Consider the following 27,266-nt stretch of genomic DNA (forward strand, 5'->3'; position numbering starts at 1 on the left):
ATCTGGAGGGAATTTGGATGTAACTACTATTCTCCAGTGAGTAGAGGACAGGTTGCTGCTAAATATCCATCATACACAAAACAGTATATCTAAAAAAAAAATAAAGAATTACCTCACCAAAATGTCAACAGTGCTGAGGTTCACAAACCCTATCCAGGGTAAATATTGGAAGACAAAAATATGAAAAGTTGATAAAATGGGTCTTAGGAAGAGAGAATTAACACCTGGTTAGAGAATTAGAAAGTATCATGGAGAATTTACCTAAAACACCAATTCAAAAGGATTTATGCACCCTAATGTTCAAAGCAGTGTTATGTACAAGGGCCAAGTGTTAGAGATAGCTAAGTGTCCATTAGTAAATGAGTGGATCAAAAACTGTGGTACATGTAGAATACTAAGCAGCAGAAAGTAACAAGGAGCTCCAACCCTTCACTGACAGCATGGATGGAACTGGAGAGCATTATGCTGAGTGAAATAAGCCAGACAAGGACAGACAAATACCATATAATCTCACCTCTAAGTGAAACCTAATCAACAAAGCAAACAAATGAACAAAATAGAATGAGATACGTGGAAATAAAGAACCAATTCTGACCAGATTGTGGGGGGAGGTGGACAATGGGGGAAAGAAGGGGAAGAGTCAAGTCTAGGAACATGAATGAAGGACACAGGGCACAGCAACAGGGTGGGGTATACTGGGGGATTGTGGGTGTGGGCAGTGCAGAGGGGAGCAATGGGTGAAAAAGGGGGACAGCTGTAACTGAACAACAATAAAAATAATAATCATGGAGGGTTTAGAAATGTCATCTATCCTTTATTAAATGGATCTTGAGGAACAGGTATGATCTTCACTGGCAGAGACAGGCTACAGGCAGAAGGGTGTCCATAGGAAGGGAACAGAATACAGACGTGCTGAGACAGAGCCCCTTATAGAATGTGAGGGTAACAGCAAAAGATCTAGAATTATTTGAAGCTATTTTGTACATATGAAGTAAAACAAAATTATTTGATTGCAATAAGATCAAGATTAAGAAAGCAAACATAAGTAGTGGAGTTTAACATAATTCAGTAGAGAATGAAAAACTGCTAATGATTTCTTGGCATTTTTATAACATGATCAGAAATATTTGGAGAAGAGTATTTTGAAGCCTGTTGGCTTTAGGGTAATTTAGGAGGTGATTTCAATAATATGGAAGAAAAATATTGTTGGGTTGTATTAGGCGTTTACAAGAATAAGGTATTTAAAAGGTAAATTTGAGCTGAAGAATGAAGATTTGCAAGTAGAACCAACAGGAGTTTGGAGTTTACTGAAAGAAGGTGCCCACCTCTCTGGAATGCTCAGCTGGTTGCAGTGCTTTCTCGTATACTGTGATGACTCTGTCTCTGTCGCTTCTCTGTCTCTGTCTCTGTCTGTGTCTCTGGTGTCTCTCCCCTGTCTTCTCTCTCCACTCTCTCTTTCCTTCTTCCTCTTTCCCCTCTTTCTCTCCCTCTCTCTCCCTCTCTCTAGAATAAAATTGATAAACATATACTCAGGTGCGAATTTAAAAAATGTAGAAGAGAGGAGAGAGTTGTGTGTACAGTGGGATCAACCATTAATACAGATTTCCTGGCAATATACTGAATATGATCCAGGCTTTATTAGTAAAGGAGACATCAGACTTTTAAGGAACATTGAAATAGCCAAGTGATTACATTAGTGTAGTAGGTGGAAGGGTTTCCTGGGTGGAAATGGAGATCATAACTAGGGAATTGTAGGAAATAAATATTAGTAAAAATAGTAACTCCTAAGGGAGTTGTTTTGATTGGGCCACAGGTTTTGTTTAACTTACCCATGAATCCCAAGATTCTAGTTGTTACAAGGAGAAAGGAACAGAAGATTCCAAGAATGACTGCATTGAGACACCAGGTGAATGGAACTGAAGACACTGTCCAGAGAGAAAAAGGAGAGATTGAGCAGCTCAGCAAAGAAAAGACTGAAAAAAGATGCAGAGTTCAGAGGGAGACTTTCCAGAAGTTCATGACCCTAAATGGTGAATATCTTCCTATTTGAAATGATCAATTCCAAGGGATACTGACCAGAGTGAAACAATGGTGGATGGAGAATTGGATGCCTGGGTTTACTTATTGTGTTACTGTGTTTCTCTTGGGAAATTCACTTATTCTGCCTTTACCAAAATAATCCCCTGCATCATGTCAATGATTTGTGAATATCAACTGGAATATTAAATTTATAAAGTTTATTTTAAAAATGTAAATGCACTTCTAAAATATATCATTTAGATAATTGAGTTCTTGTTTTCTTTGATTGGAGTCTGAAGTAGATGTTTTCACTTCTGAGTAAATCAGCGACTCTTTTATCTCTGAGATTAAAACAGAGTTGTGGTTACTGCTTTGTAGTCACACTATTTCTCATAAAGCATGTAGGCTATTAATATGTGTGAAGAGAGCTGACAGAAAAGGATGTTTTTCCAAATAAAAGAAATGTAATTTTTTTCTTCTGACTTGGTAAACTCCAGCAGGTAAATGTTTTAAATGACAAAATCTTGAAAATAATCTAGGCAAAATGTGTCATGTGATAAATAATAAACATCTTTAGAGAATTTAACAAGGAACAGAAATAATGCTAGAATACAATAGGGATTGGGAAAAATACTCATTTTCTTTTTGCATGTGCTTCTTGGAAAGAAGATCATTCAAATCTACATAAGTTGTACTTTTTTCATTCATCTCTGAAAAATTTTAAGATACAATTCTAAATGTATGGCATAACTTTTTTTTTTAAAAAAACCTAAGTTTTCAGTTTGTACCCTTCCTAGATTATCTGTATATAATTAAAACCAGTATCTCATAACTCATGCTGAATGACTTTCCTTTTGCCTCAAGAAAGATTTTTGCCATAGATTAATTTTTTCCCTCCTAAATATTATCAGCTACCATCTTTCTTTACATTCTGAGTATTGTCATTTTACCTACTATGCCTGGACTTCTCTAAATGTGGTATTTCATTTAATTTTAAAAGGTCAACCGTGCTATGATCTATGAAATATTTGTACTTCACTTAAAAATTGTCCATATTCAGAAAAACACCAGAAAATTTTTACAAGTCATTTGTATTGTAAAGATATATTGTGCTACATAATGTTACTATAAAATATCTCCTTCATGATCTTCTTAATATTTTTCTATTGATCTTTAATTTTTTATTAATAAGTCAAACATATTTCCTTCCAATAATCTCCTAAAAGACTGTGAAATTTCTTCTCTCATGGTATTAATAAGGAATGCCATACGATTAGGATTAACTCCTAATTAGGCTATACTCCTAAGGGGTTGGTTGTTTTATGGCCATAATATTTGAAGGCATAGGCTAAATGCAACTAATTCTCTTTGAAAGATTAATATTACTTGCATTTTTAATACATTTAATTAACTTGTTCAAATATTTAAAATATTATCTTAATAAACAAAGCAACATACCATGAAGTATATTAAATAGAATTCTATTTATGGAACAAGTTTAAAATTCTCAGCCTCACTAGTTCCCCAGTATGCCATCAATTAAATACTTTTTGCATATTTTTATTTCCTCAACATTAAGCTCCTGTTATCTTTAATAATATGATTAAAATATATAGGCCTCTGTGTGTGCATAATATTCACTTATGACATTTAATTATTTCCCACAATATAACTTCATATATGAAAACCGGACTTTACAGAAATACACTGATAATGCCTTTAAAAATCCTTTCCCAATTCTGGAATATATTAGAAATGTAGACCTATATCACATAAATTAGCAAAGTCTAGAGGTAGATGTGAAACAGAGATACATATTAATAGATAGATAAGAAAAAATTAAGAATTATTTAAATTACTTAATTACACATATCTTCATTGATATGATCATTTGCTCAATTAATGTATTTGGTTAATTCAATTTAGTGTTGAAATATTTACTAGGAAACTATGAGTTATATACTATGTTAAACTAAAAAAACATTATAGGAGGTAATTCACTTTCAAAGTACTTCTTAAACATGAAATGGTCAGCTTGCATGCCTGTAAGATTGAATGTACTGGATTTAAAAAACAATCTATTCTCTGTGCTCTGTATAGGCAATCAGGTGGCAGGAATAACAGTGATATGTGCTGAGAGCCACAGCTATAGACTTAGTTGGTGATACCTGTGTCAGTGCAGTAGAGTTTCCGCTCCAGTAGACTCTGGTCCAAATAGAAGAGGTGAGCCCCTGAAGGTGGTTGGACTGGATGTGCGTGTTCTGGAGAAGAAGGTGATTCTTCTGGGCTCCCTATGTTATCTGCCCTGGTTTCCCAAGAGCCTTCAGTGCTGCTCAGCTGCACATGAAGGTGTGAGAAAACAGTTCACATTTAAGCTTCAGTTTTCACTATTGGCATCCTTTATCACAGAGACTAGCATTTTTTTCTGTCTTTTTTTTTTTTAACAGAAAAGATGAGGGGGAGAAATAATAGAGGCCCATGTCTAGTTTGCACAGAGTACAAAGTACATATTAAAGAAAAGACCACTATCACCACTATGATGACTGACACCAAATAGTAAGATTCTAAATATATTCTGTAAAACAGATGCTATGTTTTGGGCTCCAAATGGAAATTGTAGTTAATGAGAAATTTGCATTCATCTTATAAGCTACTACGATATTAGCTAAGTGAAAATACATAAACACTCATAGTCTGCACAATTTATCTGAAGGAGAGTTTGATTAATAAAGCATTAAGGTCTTAAACTGTATTAGAGTGAGAGTCACTCAATCCCTGGTTCTTTTAACATGCATCTAAATTCTATGGCTTTATTCTCTGAAATAATTTGCTATAACATAGTCCTTATACAGTGTGTTTTTGTGTTTATTCTAGTATAAATTGAGTAGATTTGGTCAAAACTTCAGGCTTTGGTGATTTTTGGTTCCCTTCCCATGTAGTCTGCACTGTAATTATAAAAAGAATAGAAATATGTCAGCTTCCTCCTTAGTAGGCTACTGTAGCTTTGCCCAGAGTATTGGGTAAACAATGGCAATGCAGTTGAAATATATGAATCTTAGCTCTGTATAAAAGATTGAAATAGTTTTATCTGCTTTCAACATTTAATAATAAAAACACAGTAAAAGAATACATTTCAACTCTGGGTTGAATTTATTCAAAAAACATTTGGGAGTGGCATATTTGCACACTTTTTTTCATTGAGTTTAGAATGGAGAAATGATGACTAATGGAAGACCAATTGTGATATAAAAACAAGCCTCTACAGAAATTATCAAACAAGGTGTGTAATCAAAGGATAACCATAGGCAGCCTGTGAAACAGAAATTTTTAATAGTTTGGCTGTATGTTCTTTTTGTTTTTGTATTAGTCATGCATAATTTTTTATCTGTTCTCCCCAACTGCTGCAGACTTCTTCCAAAAGAGACCACTGGCAAGATCCACACTCAGCACCACAGTGATTGGATTAGACTTTGAAATTATTTAATTAGATGTTAACTTCTCACCTTTGCAAGCCCATCTAATGATTTTCTTTTTCCTAGTACTGCTTTCTCCACTTACTCAAAATGTCAAGTATCTGACCCAGTTCTTTTTTTTTAAAATTATTTTATTGTGGTTCATTTACAGTTGTCCTAATTACTCCCCACCACTCCCCCCCCCCTACCCCCAGCCATCACCACCTCCCTCCCCTGCTCCCACTCCCCCTTGGTTTTGTCCATGTGTCCTTTATAGTTGTTCTTGAAAACCATTCCCCCCTTTCCCCACATTATCCCCCTCCCACTTCCCCTCCAGTTACTGTTAGATTGCTCTTAATTTCCATGTCTCTGGTTATATTTTGCTTGCTTGTTTGTTTTGTTGATTAGGTACCACTGAAAGGTGAGATCATATGGTATTTGTCCCTTGCTGCCTGGCTTATTTCACTTAGCATGATGCTCTCCAGTTCCATCCATGCTGTTGCAAAGGGTAGGAACTCCTTTTTTTCTTTCTGCAGCATAGTTTTCCATTGTGCAAATGTACCCTCGTTTTTCCATCCATTCATTTCCTGGTGGGTACTTAGGTTGCTTCCAGCACTTGGCTATTGTAAATTGTGCTGCTGTGAACATTGGGGTGCATAGGTTCTTTTGAATTGGTGTTTCAGGTTTCTTAGGGTATAATCCCAGCATTGGAATTACTGGGATCAAAAGGCAGTTCCATTTTTAGTTTTTCATGGCTAAAGAAAACAGCATTAAAGTGAAAAAATACCAACTATATGGGAAAATGTATTTGCCAATGATACCCCAAACAAGGGTTTGATCTCCAAAATATATACAGAACTCACATCACTCCACTCCAGGAAGACAAACAATCCAATTAAAAAAATGGGCAAAAAACTTGAACAGACACTTCCCCATGGAGGACATACAGAGGGCCCTGGGACATATGAAAAGATGCTCAGCATCACTAACCATCAGAGAGATGCAAATTAAAACCACAATGAGATACCACTTCATACAAGTCAGAATGGCCCTCATAAACAGATCAACAAGCAACAAGTGCTGGAGAGGATGTGCAGATAAGGGAACCCGACTTCACTGTTGGCAGGAATGCCGACTGGTGTAGCCACTGTGGAACACACTATGGAATTTCCTCTGACCCAGTTCTTGATCAATTTTTTCATTATTATACATTTTCACAGCATTTTATTATTTTTTAACAATGCAACAGTGTAATAATTATTTTCATCTTAAAACACATCTGCCCCATTATTCTATATATTTCACCAATTGTTAAACCTTTCAATTCAACAAAGTTTAATATAATTATCTGTCACTGTATAAATTACTCTCTCTAATATTTAGATATTAATTCACCCAGATTTGTCAACACTTTGCAAGCTGTCAGCACTGTGCTAAGCATTTGTAGGTATTATATATCCTGTAATCCTGAAAGAATTTGTACATTATAAAAAAATAATATCACATTTTTTATTAATCATTATAATATAACTAATAGGCATTGTTAGCTTGCTGGTGTTGGTGTTTTTTTTCTCTTAATTTCAAGAGTACACACCTAAATAAACAGAAAAACCTCAAAACTTACAGTACATTGAAGAGTCTGTTATTTCACATAAGCCTCAGCTTGCCTTCAATTAACATCAAGAACAATAAAACCATCTTAGAATTAAAAAACTATGAAAAACAGGACAATGTTAAGGATATTTTAATATTGGAAACACAGTATTTATCATCTATTAAATATGGGGGACATCTTTGATAGTGGGAATAATTAAAAAAGGTATTGGGGAGAAAGAAAAGATAGTCTTGGTGGTATATACTTTTCAAAATATTCTTTATGTTCGTTCTATTTCTCTGACTATTAAAATTAAGCACTAATTCATATTTTCTAATTTTTCTTATACTCAAAGTAAAGTTTATGTTGAATTATTTTCATAACTTCATTAAAACAGGAGTGTGGTTATGGGGGAGGAGCATATTAGTTACTACCCCCTTTGGTTGTGGGTAGCTGCAGAGGGGACTGTAAGCCAGTAGAGAGCTGAGAAAGCTGAATTGTTCCCTCTCAGACCCCTCCCACACATATAGTGCCACAGAGCAGTGACGTGGGTTGCCTGCCCTGGTGAACATCTAACATTCCACCCCTTACTATGTAACAGGTGCACCAAGACAAAAAAAAGTGGCCCAAATGAAAAAAGATATCAAAGATTAAGAAGAAATACAGCTAAGTGACAAAGAAATAGCCAACCGATTAGATTGGTAACCGAAACATTGGTAATCAGGATACTCACAGAATTGGTTGCCTATGGTTGCAAAATAGAGGAAAAAGGGAAGGCTATGAAAAGTGAAATAAAGGGAACCAACAGTGAAGGGAAGGAAACCGGGACTCAAGTCAACAGTTTGGACCATAAGGTAGACATAAACATTCAAGCAGAACAGAATGAAGAAACAAGAGTGCAAAAAAACAAATAAATAAATAAAATCAAAAGACATAAGGAGAGGCTTAGGAGCCTCCAGGACAACTTTAAACATTTCAACATCTGAATCATAGGGGTGCCAGAGGGAGAAGAGGAAGAGCAAGAAATTGAAAATTTATTTGAAAAAATAATGGAGAACTTTCCCAATCTGGCAAAGGAAATAGACTTTTAGGGAGTCCAGGAAACTCAGAGTCCCAAAGAAGTTGGATCCGAGGAAGTACACACCAAGGCATGTCATAATTACATTACCCAAGATTAAAGAGAAGGAGAGAATGTTAAAAGCAGCAAGAAAAAAAGAGACGGTTACCTGCAAAGGGGTTCCCATAAGACTGTCAGCTGATTTTCAAAAGAAATCTTACAGGCAAGAAGGGGCTGGAAAGAAGTAATCAAACTCATGAAATGTAAGGACCTACACACAAGATTACTCTATCCAGCAAAGCTATCATTTAGAATGAAAGGGCAGATAAAGTGTTTCTCAGATAAGGTCAAGTGAAAGGAGTTCATCATCACCAAACCCTTATTATATGAAATGTTAAAGGACTTTTCTAAGAAAAAAAAGATAAAAAATACGAACAGTAAGAGCTCATCCCCACTTTCAATCTTTGAGTCTGTCTCAATCTTGCTTGTTAGTTCAGTTTGTTCATTAGATTACACATATGAATGAAACCATATGATACCTAATATCTCTGACTGGCTGGCTTATGTCACTTAGCATAATGTTCTCCAGGTCTATCATTCTGTCACAAAGTGTAAATTTTTCTTGTTTTTTTTTTATGGCCAAATCTTTTTTTTTCCACTGTGTAAGTGTCCCATAATTGTTTTATCCACTTATGTACTGATGGACACTTGGGGTTTTATGCTATTTTTTAAAGAGAAGAAATATTCGAATTATTTGTGCAATTAGGATTCTGTTATCTTAAAATGTTAAGCTTAAGTAAAAAGGGAAAAAATTCCAGGACTTATAGAACTTGTGACCCTGAGGTCTGGACAGTCAGAATATTAAGTTTCTGCATTTCACAGTTGGTATAATCAAGAACCTTAGGAGCAAGATAGGAATGGGTCTTTGTTATGCTTCTCACTGCCCCCTCCCCCTTCCAGAACTGACAAGATTCTCAGGCCCTGGGACTCCACTGACCACAGCCTGGAGAGTCCATGATCTGGGGATCTGCTGACTGCATGTTCCCCATCTCCATCCATCCCCTACCTGAGGCCATTGTGCTCCCTTCACACTGAGGACACACTAGAGCATGTTGGCCTCAGGATGCAGGACAGATATGTCCTCTGTGTGAATGTGCTGGTCAGCCTGTGTGATTGTGCTTCAGGCAGGAAGGGGAGTCCTGGAATTTGGATGTTTCTCCAACTCCCACATAAGCCCCCTTCATCAGCTTCTTCCTCCTTCTAGTTGATGTTGCTCCCAGGGGTCCACAGTGACAAGGTGGGGGCAGGGAAAATACAGTCATTTCTAGAATGACTCAAAGTGGAATGGTTGTTGGGGTGAAGGGCTTTTCAACAATGATTCCCACTGTGCAGGTCCCTGCAGGTCCCAGGCCACCCCTTCCCCACCTTAGGCATCTGATGATCATAAGGAAAGTCCTACCATTTCAATCCAAAGCTCTGCAGGGACACCTCCAGACTATGTGGTCTTGGGCCCTCTTCTGACCTCAGGCTTTACCTCTGGAAAGTGGAACTAACAAACCCGACCCTCAGAGGTTGATGGTGAGGATTTGGTGTGATGCAGGTGAAGTCCAGGCACAAACCCAGTGTTGGTGGGTTTTCCCACTTCCTGAGTCTCTCTGACCTTGGCCACTTCCTGAAGGGCCAAGTGTGTGGGTTTCCAAGTCAGAGACAAGAGCTGACACCGCAGCTGCACATTTTTTTCAGCCACCTCTGCACCTAATCCTGTGCTGGACACCCACCATCAAATATCAAAACAGCCTGAGTGTGCTAGGGTCTTTGTCCCTTTGTCCTATTTTGAAATAACAGTGTAACATATAAGAAACATGCCTGTAAACATAGAAGGAGACAGTATCAAAGAGCAATGGGTGTGCACATGATTTTAGTTCCCTCCTTTATAAAATGAGACAATAATCTTAAATCTCTGGGTCATCTGGGGGAGTACAATGCGTGAAAAATGACATATGAGATTGGTGTGGATTTCCTGATTTATAGATGAGGAGACAGATGGTTCTTCTTGTTTGCTTTGTTTTTTAGATTTAATTGTTGATAGATATGTATTGATTGCCATTTTATTGTTCATAGTTTTGATCTTCTTTTTCTTAAATAAAAGTCCCTTCAACATTTCATATAATAAGGGTTTGGTGATGATCAACTCCTTTATTTTTCTCTTGTCTGGGATGCTCTTTATCGGCCCTTCGATTCTAAGTGACATCTTTGCTGGGTAGAGCAGTCTCGGTTAGAGGTCTCTGCTTTGCATGGCTTTGAATTTTTTTTGACAATCCTGCCTAGGCTGCAAAGTTTCTTTTGAAAAATCAGCTGACAGCCTATGGGTATTTTTCCTGTAGGTAACTAACTGTTTTTCTCTTGCTGCTTTATGATTCTCTCTTTGTCTTTAATCTTCAGCATTTTAATTATGATGTGTCTTGCAATGGGCCTCTTTGCATCCATCTTGTTTGGGACTCTCTGTGCTTCCTGGACATGCTTGTCTATTTCCTTCAGCAAATTAGGAGAATTTCTTTTCATTTTTTTTCTAATAGAATTCTAATTTCTTGTTCTTTCTCTTCTCCTGGTGTCCCTATGACATGAATGTTGGACCTCTTGAAGTTGTCCTAGAGGCTGCTTATTCTATCTTCATTTTTTGGATTCTTTTTTCTTCTTGTTGCCGATTGATTTTTGGTTCCTTATGTTCCAAATCATCAACTTGATTTCAGCTTCATGCACTCTATTCATTTTTCCCTATAAATTGTCTTTATTTCAGTTAGTGTATCTTTCATTTCTGATTGGATATTCTTCATATTGTTGAGGTCCTCACTAAGTTCCTTGAGCATCCTTATAATTTTATACATATAAAATTATGCACACACATATGCATATATGTACCCATGTAAAAATTAATGAAGATTGAGATTAACAATATCACTGAGAAGAAAATTCCAGGCCTTATTTCCTTATATAACCATTGAATAAACAGCAACATATCAACCAAAAGGCTTAATTACAACTCTAGTAACAATAAACAAAATTGGTTTTAAGTAAAATATTATGCAAGAGGAAACAATGAATAGTATATGATGATAAGAGTTTCAATTCACTGAGAGAATATAAAAATTATAAATATATCAGAGTTCCTAGTATGTGAAGCAAACATTAACAAAACTGAAGGGAAAATAAAAAAATTCATAATAATAGTAGGAGACTGATTTTTCTATTCATTTTTGAAAGTAGGGTATTAAAATCTTTTCAAAGATATAATAATCCAAATAGTTATACCCTAGTACTGGCATAAAGACAGACATGAATGCCAATAAAATGAAATATAGATCCCAGAAATAAACCTCTGCTTTATGGTCAACTGTTTTCCAACAAGTTAGCTGAGACAATTTAATGAGAGAAAAGACAGAGTCGTTAATAAGTAGTACTGGAAAAAGTAGATATTCACAAGCAAAAGAATGAATAGTAACACTAATATTATACCATACAAAAAACTCAAAATGGATGACACCTAAATGTATGATATATTATAAAAATCTTAGAAGAAAATAGAAACATCTTTAAGACATTGGATTCACCAATAATTTCTTAGATATGACACCAAGTACAGATAACAAAAGTTAAAAATATTAATTGGGCTACATCAATATTTTATTTTTTAATTTTAAAATTCTCTGCATCAAAAGACAATCAACAGAGTGAAAGAAAAATCTATAGAATGGAGAGAGTTGCAGGTCATATTTCTGATAAGTAGTTACATCTAGAATATACAGAGAATTCTTACAACTCAAGAAGAACAACAACAACAAATAATTACAAGATGAGCAGAGAACTTGAATAAACATTTTGCAAAAGAATATATAAAAAGAGCCAACAGGATACAAAAAGTGGTTTAGTATCACTAATCATTGAGGAACTGCAAATCAAAGTTACAATAAGAAATTCTCTCACACCAATTAGCATGGCCATAAAAAGAAAAGTGCAGAGGACAGGAGGGGGGAGATTGGGTTGAAGGTGGTCAAGTGGCACAGACTTACATTTACAAGATAAATGAGCACTGGAGTATGTACAGCATATGATAGTCATGTGATGACTATAATTGGCACTGTTGTATGGTATATTGAAAAGTAGTTAACAGAGAGGATCCTAAGAGTTATCATTACAGAAAATCATGTTTCTTTCTTTGTTTGCATTTATATGAGATAATGGATATTACCAAAACTTACTGTGATAATCATACCACAGCATGAATGAAATCATTATTCTGTGTACCTTAAACATACATAGTTTGGTATGTCAATTATATCTTAATAAAATTGAAAAAAAAACCCCTGAAAGTGAAACAAAAAATGTCCACAAAGAAGCTAATATTAAGAGAATGAAAGATAAATATACAAGACTGGAAAACTATATTCACAAAACACATGTCTGAAAAAATACCAGCATTCAAGAAACATAAAGAGCTGTCATACATGAATAATAAAAAGACAAGCATACCCAAAACATACAGGCAAAATATATTCATGAATGTTATAGAATATATGTGGTTGACAAAAAAGCACATTAAAGGGGGTTAGCATTATTTATTCATTAGGGAAATAGAAATCAAAACCACCACTAAATTATACTACATCAACATAATCTTATTGAAATGATTTTTAAATCTTACAATATTGAATTTTAGAAATATACAAGCAAATGAAATTTTAATACACTGCTAATGCCCTAGTCATTTTGCAGTTTTGGTTGTTTACCTACTCATTGTGAAAGTAAGAGTCAGATGATTGAACTTGCCAGAGAACTCATTTTAGTTGTGGTGCAGATCTCAAACTCACATCTAATCCAAGATACTCTTCTCTTTCCAGTATACTCTAATATTTTTCTCTTAAAATGTTAGAAATGAAACAGAAATGCATACACAGTTCATACAGAACAACTTCAATGACTGATGGCATTAATTCCCAGCCCCAGTGGACATGGCAGTGACTGCAGTTTGCAGGATTATTTGCGAAATTTGTATGAGTTGCAGGAACGGAGTATACAGACTCTGCTTGCTATTCCCCATCACAAGAAGTCTCACCCCATCAGCCTGCGGTCATACCACTGGTAATTTGGCAGTCTTCATGTGCGGGAGGCAGATGTGGAGGTTCTGATGTATCTCATCATTATGTAGCCAATATTCCAGCCTCACCTCATGCAGAGGCTAGAATACTGGAACAGCCCATAAAAATACAAGGATATTTGGAAATGACACAGAGACTCTAGAACTCCCAAGAGTCTGAGTTTTTATAAGGGAAAACTATCATCAATGTCTTTGGTTGTTGGTTTTTGTTCTCATTATTTGGTAGCAAGATATGCACTTTACTTTCTCACAGACATAGTAGGAGGATTTGGAACACTCAGAAGCAACCATCTTCCTTGCTGTCATCCTTGCACAGTTTCCACTCTTTGGCTCTTGCCAGTTGCTTAACATAGAAGAGAAGCACATAGGTGATGTCAAATATTCATTCACTATTGCATACACAATAAGAGATATTGGTCCAAAATTAAGATGGTAGGTTCTTCTTACTTTATAGAAACTATCCCCTTGGAGCCCTAGGCTTTCCTAAAGAGGACCTTATGAGGAATACAGGCATAATGATGAAAAAAGTCCCTCTCTCCATGTGCTCATTACTGAACTTAAGTCCTTTTGTTGTATAGTATATACATGTATAAGAATATAAATGTTTCTATATATGTTTATGGATTATATGTGTGCATTTTTCATATACTCTTCCACAAATGTAAACCAGAATCTGTAAATGTAAGACTTCTGAGTTTGTTTCTGTCCTAGAGACTTACATTTTTAAAAAAGTGTGGTGAGTTATCCTCCCATGTCCAGGAAGTCTTCACACCTTTACGGGACAATCCAATCCAATGGAAAGAGGACAGTTGGCTTTCAAGGAACTTCTGTCATAAAAGAGACTGATTATATGAGTAAAAACCTCTTCATATTTCTGCAGTGAAGTGAAAGTCTTTGGATATTTTTATTATTGTGAATAAAAAGTATACAGAGATCAACTTTATTCTATTCAAACTGTAAAGTAATGTGATCCTAGTTTTGGTATTTTATTAAATATAGAGGCATAATTGGGAAAAATAAAGCTTTCTTAGTTGTTTTTATTGAGACTTAAGAATGAAATCTCTTAATTTATTTTCAAAACCATGCCTTGCCTCAAAGATGAGTTCTGAGAAAATTCTGTTTTCTACTTTGAGGTCTTGGTGTGAAAGCTGTGAGATTTCTACAAATGTTGTTTTCTATTTTTTCCTCCATAAGGACCATGGATATTTCTTACAAAATGAGCATTGTGATATGGTGTCTACAAAGATGGATGGAAATTATTTTATAAGTATTAAGGTGTCTGGTATTCATCTTGTACTTTAATTTTACAGAGTATATGCACATATAATCTCCCATTTGATCTTCCTAAATATGATGGAAAGAAAATACACCCAGTTTTCTTCTTGTTTCCTGCACCTTTGAGAAGGTAAGGACAACTTAGTTTTTCTACTTAGAAAAAAATTCACATGTTTCTAGACATAAAATGTACCATTCAATTTCAGCATTTTCATAGGTGTCTTTATTTCTCACTAAGGTACACTAAAGGAAAAGTAGGACTTCTAGACTCTGAAACTTATCTTGGACCCTCTGTACATCTATGGACTCCCAAGTTGATATTTCTTAATCCAAAAGATGCATTAACAGTGGATGACTCAATAAGAGGATTACTGAATATAGCATCACTTATACTGCTATTCTGAAATTCTGTAAGTCTATGAAAAGGCTGAGGGGTAAACAAAGTGAATTAAGAAACAGACTTTCATAGGAAAAGCCAAATTTCCATGAGCACTTTCACTTCTTTGCTAATGTTTCTGTAAAAATTCAGAATGGTAAGAGTGTACATAGATATTTTTGAAAATCTGGTCACTATCCACTTAAATCCTACATTTCTTATCTAAAAAAACTATAAAAGATTTTTTTTACTAAGGCATCATTATTGGTTTGTGATAAACAAAGATAGATATCAGGATACCACATTCTTTCCCATACCTGGCCACTTTTTAACATATTATATTTTTGTAAAAGCTCTTTACCTTGTCTGTAAACAGTGGACTTTAAAAAATGTATTTTATCAATAACAATAGATATTTTCTTTTTTAAAAGTTGAGATGTAATTGACAGATGAGATTGTATTGTTTCAGGTATACAACATCATAGCTTGCTCTCCATATACATGTGAAATGATCTCCATGGTTAAGTCTACTTACCATCCATTACAATACAAGCAGTTTTCTGTTGGAGTACAAATGAGGTAAATCAGACTTTGCAAATGTTTGCTTTCTGGAGTCAAATTTTGCTTTGCTGTATGGTTTTTAAGTTCCTATTTTTTAATAGTGACTTTTGAGTAGTTCAAAGCTAAGCACATGGATTAACTAGCCCAGCACAAAAACATGATTGTTAGTGTTTACTAATCAAGTTTTTAGGGATTATTATACTATTATCCTTCATGTTGAATGTTAGGGTATATTAATGTTTTACAGAAATAATGGTAAAACACTAATTCTGTTTTTAAAGGAAATATAATGATAAAGATCATGAAATATTCAGTTCAGTTTTCTTTGGAAAGTGGTATGAGTTAAATTTTAATATGATTTAGAAACAATTGACCTTCAAACTTATATAAAGTTTTTTTTTCTTTACCTCAAATTCAATGGTAATGCTGTATTTCTTAATTTTCTTAGGGGTATAATAATTTTCTCCAGAAAGTCAGAAGGTAAATTTCTGTAAATTTATCAATATAGGACATGTAATTATTCTTGATAAGATAATGTATTTAAGGAGAAATTTTTCACAATTGTTTCATATTCAACTTTCTTGTGGAAATTCTAACTATGTATGACTTGGATGAATTAGTAAAATTTCTAAATTAATTTCCACTTGTATTTCTGACTTTACCACAGACACTGTCTGGGTCTGAGTCACTTTACAGATGTGAGCAGTGCTGAGAAACTCAAGTATTGTTTAGCATTAAGATTTAACCAAGAACTCATGACTAGATAAATAAAGTAGTGGGTAAAAGGAGATGTAGATTTGTGAGTACATAAAAGTGTTTATTCTTGTATTATTTATTTGTAGTATAGCTGTAAACCTACTATTGCCCACCCTATGCCTTGTGAGCTGGAAAACAGAAAATATACATCACCAGTTCTTTTTCATCGTCTATCTTAAGTAGTGCAGAGTTCATTTTGTTGCAGGATCTCCTACTCTCTTCAAAGCTCTTCAATTCATGGGAAAAATAGTAACACTTCTCTCCACAACATGACCATTTCCTCTCACACGTGCTGTTGTTTCCTTGAAAACAAAAGATATTCGCGGACCACTCAGTGTGTATCCTGAAAGGGAAGTCTGAGGCTCACATACTGAGAAGTCCTTCCAGGTCCTTCTAAAGACATTTATGTAATGAGACTGATGGCTTCATTTCAGCCTTCTAAAAAGTGCCCTGGCCTGAGAAGAAGGTTCTATTACTTACATTTCTCCAAGTTTATGCATAATCTTAGGAAAACATCCTAAGCCAAATTTGTAAGTAAATTAATATTTTTTTTTCTCACAACTTAAACTGAATGGACTTAACAATGGGAAGAGGCTTCTCTGTATTTCCTAGAACAGCAATTTTTAACCAGCGTGCTGACACAGTTGTGTTCCCAAGAATTTTTAAAAATGCCACAATTGACTATTTAATCAAGGGTCACTGATCTTTTTCACCTTAGATTGTCAAAGAATAAAATAACATCCCACACAACAATTGCTGTCAGGTGTGAATGAATCAAAATTACACCTATATTTTTGGGTCTGGTCAGTTGGCAACAAACATATATTTTGGTGTGCTGGAGAACATTAGTATTTTGTTTATGTGTGCCATAATGTGAAAGGTTGAAAATTGCAGCTCTAGATTTAATAAAACCTATAGCTACAGAGAGATAATGAACTTAGTACCTGATGTACATACCCGTATTCCAGAGTATAAAATAATGATTAGAGAATCTGACAAGGAGATGTAAGTTTTTGTTTGTTTATTTGTTTTTATGTAGAAAGTGTATTACTTTGTAATCTAGTAACTAATCAATGAACAAGTGCTGGAGAGGTTGTGGAGGAAAGGTAAGCCTATATAGTGCACTGTTGGTGTGAATGCAGACAGGTGCAGCCACTGTGGGAAACAGTATGGAGTTTCCTCAGAAAATTAAAAAATGGAACTGCCTTTTGAGCTGGAAATTCCACTGCTGGGAATATACTGTAAGAATACTGAAATCTAATCCAAAAGACCCTATGCACCCCAATGTTCATAGCAGCACAATTTACAATAGCCAAGTGGTGGACGCAATGTAGGTGCCCACCAACCAGTAAATGAGTGGATAAAAAACTATGGTACGTTTACACAATGGAATACTCTGCAGCAGAAAGAAAGAAGGAGCTCCTACCCCTTGTGGCAATGTGGATGGAATTGGAGAGAATTATGCTAAGTGAAATAAGTCAGGTGGTGAAACACAAATATCTTATGATCTCCCTCATGAGTGTAACCTAATTGAGAAAACAAATAAGCAAGCAAAAACATAACCAGAGGCATTGAAATAAAGAACTAATTGACAATAACCAGAGGGGAGGGAGGAAAAGGATAATGGGGGGAAAATAGCAGAAGGGCCATCAAGGAACATGTATAAAGGACACATAGACAAAGTCAAAAGGGGGTATGTTCAATGGTGGGGGGGGCATGGTGGGGGTGGAAATAAAGACAACTGTACTTGAACAACAATAAAAAATAGTAATTAACATAAAACATATAATACCATGCCATGCATACAGAAAAATCTAACCTCTGGTAAAGATTGATATATTTTTCTTGTTCAATTAAAGAAAAGTGAAAGTTGATATCCAAAATTGGTTTAATCTAAAAATAAAGTCAAATTTGAGAAGGATATTTGGTGAGTAAGGAAAGAGAGAAGCAACTTGTTGGTCTCAGTGTTCAATGGATTTATCTGCATACCTGTGTTAAATGGTTCCACTACAACAGGTATGTTCTTCAACATGGAATTGTCTTCCAGTGGTGGTTTCTGTGGTTGGCATTTGTGATGACCCTGGAAAACTTTACTCAACAACATTAGCTCAAAGAAAACATAACATGGGACTGATAAAAAGTACAATTTTAATGTTAAAATGTCAGTTAAAGATCAAAAGTAAGCACCATTTTTAATCATGTCCACTTTAGGCACTTTCTCTGCATGTGATTTACACATTCATATCTCACTTGATAAAATACATTAATTAATGACAACAGGGCTTGGTTGACCTGATGATACAGCAATGAAAATGCAAAGGTTCTGTTCTCAAGGCATTCACTCACTGCAATGGGAAGAGTGCAGATACTACATGATGGGTGATATGAAAGTGATTAAGCTTTGCTGGTAGAACTCAGCAGAGAGCTGGCTGACTAAATATATGATTTAGAATAGTGAGATGTGCTAGCAAGACTTCACAGATTAGTGTGCATCTTACATTTGTTCTTTGTGGATGAAAAAGAGGTAGGAAAGTGACAAAGATAATACAATTCTAGATTGCTGCAATTAGTTTTGAAAGTAAACAAATAGAGAAAATATGACCTATGAAGGTAATCCAAAGTTAATCAAATGATAGGTTGTATATAAGGGGATTTAATGAGACAAGACTGAAAAGACAAACAAAAATTACATAATCATAAAGAACAGATTTAAAATTCTAAAAGGCATATTGCGAATGTACATAGAGTAGTGTCCCGTCCAGGACGGTGGCATGATAAGCTCAGCAAAACAGCCATATTAAACCTGCCATATTATGACAAATATGGCACTTTTTAAAATCTTTAAAATTTATCTCAAGGATATGTTTTTAATGAGGAAAATCTATCAATTCTTGAGAGCAGTAACAATCTGAAAAATTGAATCACAACCTGTTCACTGTCCCCACCTGAGATCGGCATCATGGACCATCCACTATAAGTGGGTGTCAGCAGGAAGAGGAAGCTCCTTCTCCCTCCAGGTCCCAGTCTGTGTATCTCTCCATGGATATCATAAGCTAAGGTGATGTTATTTCTCCAGGAGGAGCAGGTCGCCAGTGATTGTTCTCCCTCCTAGCTCCATGTTGCACAAGTTAAATTCTAGGCAGTGGTGGCTATGTGGTTTGGGCTCTTCTCCCCTACCCATCCCATACTCATAGAGTAGAGGTACTCCCCAGTTGAAGAAGATCAAGAATATTGGGGAATCCATTGTCCTCATTGGAGCTCATACTCCTGCTTACCTCCCAGTAGGGGAGAGGCAAACCAAGAAAACCAGAGCTTACTATTCCCTCCTCCCATGACCAGGCTCATAAAACAAGAGTGTTATTCAGAAAATGGGCCACTGTCTGTGATCCAAGCTCCAAAGAAGTAGCCTCAGAGATTTTTTGTCCAGGGAAAAAAGAATGCTGTAAGAATAAATAACTGCAAGTCTTTTCCCAAAGAACTGACTATTGGATTAAGGAAATTCAAGCCTAAGGATGCTCTTGAACACAATGTGGGTGAGGTGTGGGAGGGTTGCAAAGGGTTGGTAAGCAGTTGAGTGGACCTGCGTAGCTCAATGAAAGCAATCATTTTAACCACAGATGGTTCAGTTTACCAGAGGGAACCAAAGGAAGACAAAGCAAAGAAACACCTTCTTGGGTTTAGTACAAATATCAAAGATTGACCTCAAAACTACCCCGGATAAAGGACCCAAATCAAATTGGATTGGGCTGTGGAATGTTTGATCACCAGGGCACTGTCAAAACCAGAGAGACCATCAGCAAGTGATTAGTAGAATGTAGTAGATGAGAGTGATACCAACAGAGCAGATATCTTAAGCATTTTAAGATTGACCTGGTGAAGAGAAAGCCAAAGAAAACCCTGCTAAAATCATGGTCAGATCTGGTGATTGTGCAGGTGCTCAAGGCTGCATCTTCTGCTGCAAGGCTGAATGCTTCCCCCTAAGATCAGGAACAAGTTGCCAATGTGCACTATCGCAACTTCTGTTCAACACTGTACTTGAGGTGCTATTTAGTTAAATTATCCAGTATATGACACAATACTATCCACACATTTTATGTGGAAAATATGAAAGAATCCACTCAAAACCACTAGAACCAATGAAACTACAATGTCATATGGTATTAGAGCAATATGCAAAATCAACTGTATTTCTCTATAGTAACAACTATGTGAAAATAAAATTAAGAAAATGCAATTTATATTAGCATCAGAAATAATGACGTTCTCAAGAATAAACTTAAGAAGATAGTGTGAAATATGTATGCTAAAAACTAAAAGGCATTGCTGCAAAATAAAAACCCCCTAAAATGTAAGACATCTCATATTCACCTTACAACACTTACAAAAGTGAATTTGAAATGGATAAATTGTGAGAATGTAAAAGATAAAATTATAAAATTCTCACTAGATAACATAGGTGTAAACTCTTGTGGTCTTGAAGTGGGCCATGGTCTCTTAGATATGGCACCCAAAGTGCAAGCAGCCAAAGCTAAAGTAGATAAGCTGAACTTTATCAACATTACAAACATTTGTGCATCAAAGGTTATCAAGACAGTGAAAAGGTAACTGAAAGGATGGGAAAATATTTACAAATCTCATATCTGATAAGAGATTAATATGCAGATAAATTATATCCATGCAATAAAATACTTTTTCTGTCAATTTAAAGCATTGCCATGCTGATAGAATACATCATGAATGAACCATGGAAACTTTATGTTAAATGAAAGAAGCCAGCCTCAAAAGACAAAATGTCATATGATTCCTTTTTGTACAATGTTCAGAATAGGAAAATCAATAGAGATAGGAGGTAGATTAGTAATTGTTTCAGGTTGGCTGGCTTGAAAGGGAAATGGCAAGCAACTACTAATGAGTTTAGGGTTTCTTTTGGAGTGACAAAATATTGTGATATTGATTATAGTTTTGGCTGTACATCTCTGAATATAATGAAGCCATAAATTTGATACTGTACATGGATAAATTGTATAAAACAATTATATATCAATATATGTCACTCATACACACACACACACACATATCAAAGACACTGGTTTGTGAACCAGGAATCTTAAAGTCATGGTCATTGAACAAGATGGTTTTCGCCCTGGCTGGTGTAGCTCAGTGGATTGAGCGCGGGCTGGGAATCAAAGTGTCCCAGGTTTGATTCCCAGCCAGGGTACATGCCTGGGTTGCAGGCCATAACCCCCAGCAACTGCACATTGATGTTTCTCTCTCTCTCTCTCTCTCTCCCTCCCTTCCCTCTCTAAGAAATAAATAAATGAAATCTTAAAAAAAAAAAAAAAACAAGATGGTTTTCTTTAAAAAAATATACACAGAGAAATATAAACACTCAGCTGACTTAAATTGACTTCAATTGCTTTAGATGCAAGAACTTGGCTGCTTATTTTTGCATCACACATAGTGTCTGACATGAGAGGAAAATCATCCACAGCACTGGTTCTCAACTGGGGATGATTTGACCCTGCAAGGTGTATTGGCCATATCTGGAAGCATTTTGGATGTAACTATCATCATGTAGTGAGTAGAGGGCAAGGTTGTTGCTAAATATCCTATAATGCACAACATAGCCTCCCTAACAAAGAATTACCCCCACCAAAATATCAGTAATGCTGAGGTTCAGAAACCCTAATCTAGGAGAAAATGGCATGACAAAAATGATGAAAGGTAATAAGATGGGTTTTAGAAAGAGAAAATTAACATCTGGTTAGGGAATTAGAAAATAATCATGGTGGATTTAGAAAAGGCACTTATATTTTATAAAGTGGGTTTGAGGAATGGGTATGATCCTCACTGGATGGGCCAGTGAACAGGTGGAAGGCTGTCCAGAAGGAGGAATGTCATACGAATGTGCTGGGACAGAGACACTTAGAGAACGTGAGGATAACACAGGTGATCTAGAATTATTTAAAGCTAGTTTGGACATGAGAATTTTTAAAAATATATTTTACTGATTATGCCATTACAGGGGTCCCATTTTCCTCCCTTTATCCCCCTCTGCCCTGCACCCCTCCTCTCATCTGCATTCCCCACCTTTAGTTCACGTCCATGAGTCATACATACAAGTTCTTTGGCTTCTACATTTCCTACACTATTCTTAACCTTCCCGTGTTTATTTTCTACTTACAATTTATGCTACTTATTCCCTGTACGTTTTCCCCACCTATACCCCTCCTGTTTCCCTGCTGATAACTCTCCATTTGATCTCCATTTCTGTAATTCTGTTTCTGTTCTAGTTGTTTGCTTAGTTTGTTTTTTGTTTTTGTATTTTTTTTTGGTTCTGTTGTTAATAGTTATGAGTTTGTTGTCATTTTACTGTTCATTGTTTTGATCTTCTTTTTCTTAGATAAGTCCCTTTAGCATTTCATATAATAATGGCTTGGTGAAGATGAACTCCTTTAACTTGACCTTATCTGGGAAGCACTTTATCTGCCCTTCCATTCTAAATGATAGCTTTGCCAGACAGAGTAATCTTGGACATAGGTCCTCACCTTTTAAACTTAAAATTGTTTGATTGAAATAAGATTAAGATTATGATAGCAACCATAAGTACGTGGAATTTTAACATAATTCACTAGAGAATGAGAAATTGCTAATGATTATTTGGTGTTTTTTAAAAAAACATTTTTATTTATTTACTTTTTAGAGAGGTGAAGGAGAGAGAAAGAGAGGGAGAGATAAATCAGTGTATGGTTACCTCTCATGCTCCTCCTACTGGGGACCTGGCCTACAACCCAGGCATGTGCCCTAGACTGAAATCGAAATGGTGACCCTTTGGTTCACAGGCCAGTGCTCAATCCACTGAACCATATAAGCCAGGGCCAGTTCTTGGTGTTTTGATAACGTGATCAGAAATATATCTGGAGAAGAATATTTGGTAATTTCAATAGGATTTTGAAGTCTGTTGAGTTTAGGATAATTTAGGAGGCAATTTCATAGTATAGAGGAAAAATATCATTGTGCTGTAGTGGGCCTTTACAAGAATAAACAATTTAAAAGGTAAATTCGAGCTTCAGACTGAAGATTCAAAGATAAAAGCAAGGGCACTTCACAGCTTATTAAAAGTCAGTGTCAGAGAGGAGAGTGAAAATCAATGTACACATAGCATAATCGATCATCAAAAAAACCTTAATGTAGCTTTTCTAGCATTATCTTGAATATGACCCAGCATTTTTGAATAAAAGAGATGTCAGAAGTTTTAAACAAGTTTTAAATGGCCAAGTGATTACTTTAGTGGTGAAGGTGGAAGGGTTCCTGGGTTGAAATGGTGATCATAGCAATGGAACTAGTAGGAAAGAAATACTAGTAGAGAAGGTAAGTGCTAAGGGGCGAACTACATAGTTCAGGGCACAGGGCTGGTTGAACTTACCCATGAGTCCCAAAATTCCAGTTGTCACAAGGAGAAAGAAACAGAAGATTCCAATGATCACAACAGTGAGACACTGGGTAAATGGGACTGAAGGCACTGCTCAGAGAGAAAAAAGAGATCAAGTAACATGGCAAAGACAAGACTGAATTGAGGAACAGAAGTTAGAACAAGACTTCCTATAAATTCAAGTCCCTAATGTCTTCAAAGTTGGAATTATCAATTAAAAGGGATGCTGACCAATTTGAAAACACAATGAATGGATAATTGAATGCATGGGTTTTCCTCCTTATGCTGTTACTGTTTCTCTTGGGGAAGTGACTTATTCTGGCTTTACCAAAATAATCCTTGCATCAGCTCAATGATTCATAAATAGAAAGTGGAATATTAGATATATAGATGTTTTTAAAACTGTGAATGTGCTTCTAAAACATATCTATATACATCACTTTAATTGATCCACCATTAGATGATTTTTCTTATTTTGGATGTATGATAAGCTTGCATACATGTAACAGTTTTCTTATGGAGCTGCCCTCACCACTGTTCTTCATTTTTAAAAAAGATTTAGTTCTTTTTTATTTTTAAAATGATCACACAATAAAGAAGGACTTTTTCAGCTACATTAGGATTAACCACAGCTACTGCACAGAGGAAATTATAATCACAAACATGTATCAAATGATGTTCATCAAATATTGTTCTTTGCAACTTTGTAGAATGAGCAATAGTGACATCAGGGGATTCACAATTGTTTCCAAATAAGTTGAAGAAAAATAATTTTTCTACCTGACTTGCTCAGTTATGCATGTGTACACAGCACCCAAACTACATTAATTCCCTGGAATAGACTAAATGTGGATATTTAATTTTCCACACTGCTTTTTCTGAAGCAGTATAGATATAAAATATGGTTTTAAAAACCTCATGAAAATGGGCAGACTAACTCAGTTCTTTGGACCAGTGGTTCTGCCTTATCTCATTTGAATTATGTATGCAGAGGCTACACAGTTAGAGGGCATGTAAGCTCAGCCCTCTTCATAAACTTTACCTTTTCTTTTAGATGATTTATTTCTTGTTATCTTTGTCTGATTGGAGTTTGAAGTAGTGTTTTTCACTTCTGAGTACATTGGTGGCCCTTTTATCTCTGGAAGTTCAAACAGAGATGTGGTTACTTCTTTATATTCACATTATTTCTTACAAAGCCTATCAGCTATTAATATGTGTGAAGAGAGTTGATAGAATAAGATTTTTACCAAGTAAAAGAAATCTATGGAATTGTTTTCTTCCTACTAGTTGAAGTCCATCAGGTACATCTTTCAAATGACAAAATCTTGAAAATAAGTTAGACATGTGCCATGTGCTAAATTATAATGAAAATCTTTAATGAAATTGTTTAACAAGGAACAGAAAAGAATAACAGAATTTAATAAGGATTGGGAAAAATACTCACTTTCTTTTGGCATGTGCTTTTTGGAAGGAAGATGTTTCAAATATATGTATGTTGTGTTCTTTTCATTCATCTGAAAAATTTTGATATACACTTCTAAAAGAGACAATTTGACAGTTTTTTAAAAAACCTTAGTTTTCAGGTTCTGTCCTTTCTAGGCTGTGTGCATAATTAAAATCAGTATATTTATCTACTGATGAATGATTTTACTTCGGAAATTTTTTCCAAGAAAGGTTTTTGCCTTAGATTACCTTTTTCCCCTTTAAATTATCAGTTACCATTTTTCTTTACACACTTGGGTACTGTCATTTTACCAGCTATGCCTGGACTTCTACTAATGTGGTAATTAATTTAATTTACAAGGTTAACAATGTTATGATCAATGAAATATTTGTACTACATCTAAAATTGTCCCTACCCAAAAATTCAAACAAAAGTTTTATGAGTCAATTGTATTTTAGAAATGTATGGTGTCACATCAAATGGATTGTTGGAAAGTATCTCCTTCATGATCTCTCCTAATATTTTCTTTCTATTCATCTTTACTTTTTATTAATGACTCAAAGACATTTACTTCCTATAAATCATGAGATTGTTGCCATCTCTTCCAACTTGGTATTAAAAATGAACATCCTACAACTAGGACACAAGTTGGTTAATCCATATTCCTATGGAGTGAGTTGTTTTATGCCCACAAAACATGAAAGCATAAGTTCAAAAAAGGCAGCTAATCCTGCTTGAAATAATAATTTGACTAGCAAAAGTTAAAAATGTATTTAACTTGTTTCAAGTATTTTAAATATTATTTAAATAATCAAAGAAATTTACATGGAATAGAATTCTGATTACCGACAAAAGTGAAAAATGGTCACTAATTTCTCAGTGTGTACATCAACTTAAACACTTTTTGCATATTTTTATTTCCTTGGCATAATGCTCCTGTTCTCCTTTACAATATGATTAAAAATGTAGGCCTCTGTGTGTCATAATATTCACTTATGACATTTCATTTTTTCCCACAAGATATGTTCTCATGGAAAACATGATTGTACAGAAATATATTTATAATGTTTTTAAAAATTCTTTATGAAGTCTGTATATGTCAGAAATTATGTATATTACATAAATTAACAAAATATTGAGGTGGATGTGAACTAAAGGAATTTATTACTATAGGAACAAGTAAAATTAAATGTATATAAATTATTTTATTACTCATATCCTGTCCCAATTAATATGACCATTTGCTGTATTAATGCATTTGATCAATCCAACAGCTATATTGAAATATGTACTAAGAAACAATCAATTATATTCAATGTTCAATCAAGAAAACTTTATAGGAGGTAATACACTTGCAAAGTTATTTTTCAACATGCATTGTTCCACTCCTTTGCCTGCAAGATTGAATGTGCTGGATTATTTAAAAAAAAGCAATCTATTCCTTGTGCTCTGTATAGGCAATCAAGTGGCAGTAATAGAAGTGATATGCGCTCAGAGCCACAGCTATATACATAGTTGGCGATACCTGTGTCAGTGCAGTAGAGTTTTCGCTCCAGTGGAGTCTGGTCCCAAATAGAAGAGGTAGCCCCTGCAGGTGGATGGACTGGATGTGCGAGTTCTGGCAAAGAAGGTGATTCTTCTGGGCTCGCTATGTTATCTGCCTTGGTTTCCCAAGAGCCTTCAGTGCTGCTCAGCTACACATGAAGATGTGAGAAAATAGTTCACATTTAAGCCTCAGGTTTCACTATCTGCATCCTTTATCACAGAGGCAAGCAGTTTCTTCTTACTATTTTTTTTAACAGAGGAGATGAGTGGGAAAAATAATTTAAAGAGCCATGCCTATTTTTCACAGAATACAAATCACACTTAGAAAAAAAAAGACCACTATCACCACTTACAATGACCAACACCAAATAGATTCTAAATATATTCTGTATAACAGATGCTGATGTTTGGGGCTCTAAAGTGAAATTATACTTAATGAGAAATTTACATTTATCTTGTTAACTGCTATAATGTCTAAGTGAAAATACATTTACCCTAATAGTCTCCTTACATTTACCTGAAGGAGAGTTTGATTAATAAATTGTTAAGTTCTTTGACTGTATTAGAGAGCCACTCATTCCCTGGTTCTTTAAAAATACACCC

The 27,266-nt window shown here is 35.2% G+C and overlaps 1 protein-coding gene across 1 annotated transcript; it reads right to left on the reverse strand.

The window, feature by feature from the left end:
- On the reverse strand, positions 1 to 26,764 carry LOC123830280 (C-type lectin domain family 7 member A-like). The gene is made up of 11 exons (XM_045856351.1): positions 26,644 to 26,764; positions 25,119 to 25,188; positions 24,717 to 24,812; positions 23,669 to 23,764; positions 18,232 to 18,330; positions 16,391 to 16,544; positions 15,894 to 15,974; positions 13,518 to 13,617; positions 4,188 to 4,356; positions 1,830 to 1,925; positions 1 to 89 (listed from the first exon to the last, which is right to left on the reverse strand). Exons 2-11 carry the CDS (start codon positions 25,186 to 25,188, stop codon positions 70 to 72), a joined length of 981 nt encoding a protein of 326 aa, XP_045712307.1. The 5' UTR covers positions 26,644 to 26,764; the 3' UTR covers positions 1 to 69.
- Between the last annotated feature and the right edge of the window lie 502 nt (positions 26,765 to 27,266).

This window comes from Phyllostomus hastatus, unplaced genomic scaffold (assembly GCF_019186645.2).
Source record: "Phyllostomus hastatus isolate PE091 unplaced genomic scaffold, TTU_PhHast_1.1 phas_contig_1455, whole genome shotgun sequence".
In the NCBI taxonomy this organism is placed as follows: Eukaryota; Metazoa; Chordata; class Mammalia; order Chiroptera; family Phyllostomidae; genus Phyllostomus; species Phyllostomus hastatus.

What these genes read in the sequence shown, in the direction of transcription:
- LOC123830280 (XM_045856351.1), bottom strand. Translation starts at nt 25,188, where the DNA reads ATGAATGAAAAGAACACAACATACATATATTTGAAACATCTTCCTTCC. An exon ending in TGGAATTTTGGGACTCATGG is followed by an intron (nt 18,331 to 23,668) that starts GTAAGTTCAACC and finishes TGTTGAGTAAAG; the next exon opens with TTTTCCAGGGTCATCACAAA. An exon ending in TAGAATCTTGGGATTCATGG is followed by an intron (nt 90 to 1,829) that starts GTAAGTTAAACA and finishes TTTTTTTTTTAG; the next exon opens with ATATACTGTTTTGTGTATGA.